This window comes from Centroberyx gerrardi, chromosome 12 (genome assembly GCF_048128805.1).
Source record: "Centroberyx gerrardi isolate f3 chromosome 12, fCenGer3.hap1.cur.20231027, whole genome shotgun sequence".
NCBI classification, from domain to species: Eukaryota; Metazoa; Chordata; class Actinopteri; order Beryciformes; family Berycidae; genus Centroberyx; species Centroberyx gerrardi.
Window position 1 is genome coordinate 27,426,287 of NC_136008.1, and position 6,000 is coordinate 27,432,286.

At 43.8% G+C, this 6,000-nt stretch overlaps 2 protein-coding genes across 2 annotated transcripts in view; both read right to left on the reverse strand.

The window, feature by feature from the left end:
* The window catches only part of sox4b (SRY-box transcription factor 4b), a 416,166-nt gene that overhangs the window by 172,105 nt on the left and 238,061 nt on the right, over positions 1 to 6,000 (reverse strand). The window lies entirely within an intron of this gene.
* cdkal1 (CDK5 regulatory subunit associated protein 1-like 1) overlaps positions 1 to 6,000 on the reverse strand; it is a 295,881-nt gene that overhangs the window by 57,970 nt on the left and 231,911 nt on the right. Inside the window, exon 12 of the mRNA XM_071913088.2 lies at positions 3,392 to 3,454. Coding sequence (XP_071769189.1) covers positions 3,392 to 3,454 — 63 coding nt within the window. The remainder of the gene's footprint in view (positions 1 to 3,391; positions 3,455 to 6,000) is intronic.

Below are 6,000 nucleotides of genomic sequence, written 5' to 3' on the forward strand. Positions count from 1 at the left end.
GAGAAAGAAAGAAAGAAAGAAAGAAAGAAAGAAAGAAAGAAAGAACAATATCTCTCACTTTATTTGTTTATATATTTATTTTTTTGTAATTTTTGACATGCCATTCTTGATTCCAAATGAACCACTAGAGATTAAGGGACAAGCGTGATACAACAACAACAATTAGCTCATTTGCAAATGTTGCTTCTGTTGGGACGATAGCCTGGAGCTATGAACCAATGAAGCCTCAGCACCCCCCCTCCCACCCGCCCCCACCCACCATTCCCCCGCCCCACCGTCTCACTCTTTATTAATAACCTTTTTCCTGAGCACCTATATGAGGATGTGCATTAGCAACGTCTGTAAGCACACCGATCTCTCCCTTTCTCCTTTCTTTCTACCCCTAGGTACGCTCTCTCTCTCGCACCCACACACACACACACACACACACACACACACACACACACGCAGATGTGTTTGTAAACACATAACATCCGTAGATAAACCGGAGCTGTTTGTGTCATTACGCTGAAAGGCCAGACACCCAAGGGAATCTGATGCAAAATGAGGGACATTATCAGACTTCATTTATTTCTATCTAACGGCTACAGGGGCTTTAATGCGAGCTGATCTGCCTCCATGTCCTCAGTGTGTGGACAGGGGCGAGGACACGGGCGAGGACACGGGCGGGACCGCGGCTGATCCGGGAAGAAGCACGGCTGACATTAGATCTGTCATTAATTCATATCTCATGGCTATCTGGCGTTGGAAAGCAAGCGGATTTATTTGCACATTTATGCAATGTATGGAAATGGAAAAACCCTAAAGTAACATGGCTGATAAGACGAGTTGCATGGTAGATTTAGAAGTAACATGGTTGACATATTATTAATAATATTCAAATCTGAGGGCTATCAGATAGGAAAGGAGGGGATTCGTTTTGACACATTTTTATCTACAAAATATAGAGAAGTAGGCAAGGGCATCAGTAAGTTAAATGACATTTAATACTGCTGGGGATTAATAAGAAGAATGACATCATAGCAGTAGTTTTTAATTATTAATATTACTAGTATTATTACTCAACTCAGGGATATCCCATTTATTTGTATACACTAAATGGACATAGGCATGGCCCTGCTATGACAATGTTGACATTTATTACCCTAATTCTCTATAGAAAATCTAGGGTTGGATTGATTTGTAATGTTTGGACAAAATCAACCAATGAATCAATCAATCAATTAGTGAGGCAGTCAGGCTTGTATTTGTAGGGACAGCTCAGGATGCCCTGTCCTGTTTTGATACTTCACTCCGTCTCACCTCACTTGTTTGTAGTGATGATGGAGAGACATTATTGGCATGAGAGAGAGAGACAGAGAGAGAGAGAGAGAGAGAGAGAGAGACAGAGAGAGAGACAGAGAGACAGATAGAGACAGAGAGAGAGAGAGACAGAGAGAGAGAGAGAGAGAGAGAGACAGACAGAGAGAGAGAGACAGAGAGACAGATAGAGACAGAGAGAGAGAGAGACAGAGAGAGAGAGAGACAGAGAGACAGATAGAGACACAGAGAGAGAGAGACAGACAGAGAGAGAGAGAGACAGAGAGACAGACAGACAGAGAGAGAGAGAGAGACAGAGAGACAGACAGACAGAGAGAGAGAGAGAGAGAGACAGACAGACAGACTAAGTGGGTGATTTAATGTTAGATCTGTGGAAGGATGAGGAGGACAGAAACACTACTGTTGTCAATAATTAATTAAGGTTTTCATCTGATATAATAATTCTACCTGATTCATTACGAACTAGGAGACATTTCAGTCTATCCAACAAAACACTGGCGCAAGAGTTTTGGTATCTGAGATATTGGTAGTAAAACATGTTTGCTGTGTCAAGAGTCTAAATAGGAAAAATCCTATTTAGGCCCTTCTTTACAGATCTGGCTTTAGAGCTTGGGAGTTGTTTGGAAGATGCTACATGTGATTTTTCTGACAAAATGGCAACAACTCCCAGTCTGTGACAGACTGAACCGGCCTCATGAAACCTGAAGCGTCCCTTGGGACATTCCAGGTAACTTCACATCGTTCCCTACCTCCTCAGGGGAACTGAACCTTAACGAACCCGCCGTGTTTACAAAAATCACATGAGCCGGCGAGTAAAAGACCAAACCGTCGAGAGGTATTTGCGAGAAAGAGAAGCTCGTCGGTTTCACAATTCCTCTGGGGGAATCGTACTTTAGGAACAGGCATGTTCGCAAATACTAAGCATCTCATTTAGAATGCAAACATGTTCATGTATTATAAAGATATTCTAACTTTACTCAGTTTAGCACATTCTCTGTTTGCGTGTGTGTGTGTGTACGATATGTACTAGTATGAGCGTGCCTGTGTGTGTATGTTGTGTGTGTGTATGTGTGTTTCAGTGCGTGGGAGGCATAGATCCACGTCTGCCGCAGTGAATACGTGATCTCTCTCATATCCTATTAATTAGCGCGCGGTGTACAAAATGCCGCCGCAGATGCAAACTCGACTTAGAGGTACGAACTCTGCAGGTAAAACTTGCTGGTGTGGGACTGTTTTGGATGGAAACTGAGAGCCGGGAGTCTTCAGATAGAAAGAGTTGAGCTGGAAATGGACTTGATTGTCAAAACACGTCCGCTATAAACATGCACAAAGGACAAACATGTCAAAATGGGATTTTTCCATTTCGTTGGTGACAGCTGCTGTCATGTCATGAGGACGTTTTTACACAAAAACTCACACACACACACAAGCTCTTCCCGTCAGGAGCATGTCTTCATACAAAAACTCACATACATGTGCAAAAACACTCAAGAACGAACACACACACACACGCGGGTCTCATCGTCATAAGCATGTTTGAAGACTGTCAGCTGTAAACCTCATAATGTACAAACTCATATACACACACACACACATACACACACACACACACACACACACACACACACACACACACACACACAGGTAAGCAGATTCATCTCAGACTTCCGTCATTCTCCCTCTCTCTCTCACACACACACACACACACACAGAATGCAATCAGGAGCAAACACTTGAGCGCTACTCATCCACTAGATTGCTGACAAGAGGTGTCCGTCCTGAAGAGACAACACACTCATCACAGCCATAAAGACGATACAGCGACGCAGACCTGCAGCCGGTTATGAACAGGCAAGTCAGGTCTATAGGTGTAGAGGTGTGTGAGGTTTAGGTGGATTCAGTGTGTTGCAGAGAGACAAACACAAGACAAACACAGTGTGAGGAGACGGAAAAAGACAGAACGCTAAAACTCCGGACAGATCCATTCATTCATACATACTGTACATATTCATTCATATATACAGAAATGTAAAACAGGAGAGTGATATATGGAAACAGAGAGATGTCGTACCTTGTGGTCGTAGGGGTTGTAGGAGTGGAAGAGTTGGGACAGCTCTTTAGTCCTCTGCTTCTTCTGTGGACACAGTGAAAGAAAGAAACCAAAAATCAGAAATTGGAAATACCATTCAAAAAGATTACCAAAAATATCATTCATCACAACAGTACGCATTAAAATGGCGTGAAAATATTACATTTGAAGTTATGTCTAGATAGAGAACTTAGTTATGCAGTCTACAGTCAGAAACAAAGGCAATCTGTCACATGATAACAAGATCTTATGGATGTACTGTATATTGAGGAACTGTTTGTGTTTGGATTAGGATTTAAAAAGCCATTCATCTGGATGGGAAAAACTGTAAAAAAAAATGCATCTATCAAACTACCAAGGATCTACAAAAATAAATACAGCAGACAGCGATTATGCTTCAAGTATTCCCGCAGTATCTCCAAATTGTCAACTTTTAATGGATGGAGTTGACAGCCATTTATTTCTGACACTGCAATGCAGTTTTTTTCACAAATAATCAAGAATCTGTTCGAGTGGGGAATGAAATCACCTGTCAAGAACACTAATCAAAGGTAGATTTATATAGTTTTTTTAAATTATTTATAAAAGGCTTCTGCACAACATTCATGATCTGAAATATTGTTCATTCCATAAATTGTCTTCAGCTTGTCTAGCTGACATAAAAAAAGAACTTACATACAGTACAGTTTTACTCATATTAACTTATTAGGTCACTATAACAGGGGAAATAAATCACCACGGGCGACTAAAACTGCCTACAGTAACACACCGAATCTATAAAATATGGAATGAACGGGGGAAAAAAACACATGTATTTGCCCACCGGCTATGGCAAAAAAAAAAAAAATAAAACACTTCTCATTTTCCCGTGTTATTCCCGCTCAAAGCCTGGCCTTAACCTTGCGTGTCCTTAATGTGTAATGAGATGCACAAGCCGGAGACATGACTGTTTGATGTGTGGCAGTTGTTAATGCAATCAGTTACACGGGGCCGACGCTGTTACAAAGAGCGCTAATTAGCTCGCTGATTAGGCCATGTCTGGCTAGGGGGGGGGGGGGGGGGGGGATGTATACGTACACGCTAGTCTAGCTGAGGGGAGTTTTGCATTCGTTCTCTCTCTCTTTTTTATTCCCTTTTTCAGTGTCGGTATGTAAAAGGGCCTGGATGTTAGTGTCCTCGGGCTGGTGCGGTACATATGGAGCGGAGAGCCTAATGTCGCTCCGCTATCACACATAGGCATCATTACAGCGTGACAGATGAACGCAGCAGCTTTGGGACAGGCAGGGGAGAGCTGGAGGAGGAGGGGAGGAGGGAAGGAGGCAGGGAGGGAGAAGCTATATATATGTATATGGGTGGTCAAGTGGAGAAAAAGCTGGACGGAGGTTGCCAAAGTTCAGGACAACCGGCTTTGTGTGTGATTCTAGTTCTTCTCTTTTGCATTTTGTCTTCAGGAGAGGAGAGGAGAGGAGAAGAGAGGAGAGGAGAGAAAGAGGGAGGAAAACAGAGCAGGGGAACGGAGGAGAGATGTGAAGAAAAGTAAACAGTTGAGGAGAGGAGAGAGAAAGGTATTAGGAGAGAAGTGGCTAAAGGCAGCGGTTGTATTCCGGTTCGCTGTTTCTCTCTCTTCCCCCTTTCCACCTTTACTTCATTCCCCCATTCTCACCTCGCTCTGTTCGCCCAGAGCCTCTCCAGTGCATACAATCTTCTAATCATTGGCTTTGTCCGTCTTCCGTCCACTCTCTCGCTCTCTCTCTTATTTTCACCTGATTCTCTCTGCCACGAGGCTCTCCAGCACCTTCCAATCCCCTTTTCTCTCGTTTTCTTTGCCTTTCCGCCCGTCCCTTGGTGCTCCACCTCTCCGGCTCTCTCTCCAGCGAGGGCAAACCCGTCCTAATCATCTTGTCTACCCTCTTTCTCGCCCATTCAGCTCCATCTCTCTCTCCCCCCCCTTCTAAGTCCTTCCCTCTGTCAATCTCTCTCTCCCTCTCTCTCCCTATGCCTGGAGCACCTTAGGTGAGAGCAATCCTCTCATCATCGCTCCTCAACACCTTTCTCTCTCCTCCTGCCATCCCTTCATCACTCTCGCCATCACCCTCTCTATTCTGTGGTGCTCTGCAGTGTGTGTGTGTGTGTGTGTGTGTGTGTAACCACAAGATAGCTGTAACCCCAGGTTAGGATTCCTCAACACCCAATGAGCTCCCAGCTGAATTTGACTAGTTCAATAGTACACACACACCAACACATACACACACACCAGCATCCGCGCACACACACGCACGCACACACACACTGTACACACAAAAAGGACAGGGTGTGAAAACATGCCGAATACAAAATAAATCGGAGATAAAGATGGAAAGAAAGGAAAACAGAAAGGAGAAGGCAAGAAAGTGTTAGAGACAGCAAAGGAGACAGAGAGAGCGAGAGACAAAGAAAGAAAGAGATACATCCCCAATGTCTTCCCATAAGCCTTCAGTGTTCTGAATGGAGGAGAAACCCGTCAGCTCATTATTTGGTATCCTAGAGTGGTGTACGTTTCACAAAGTGACATTTGTATTGTCACCAGCCCAGAGGTTAGAGACACATGCTTG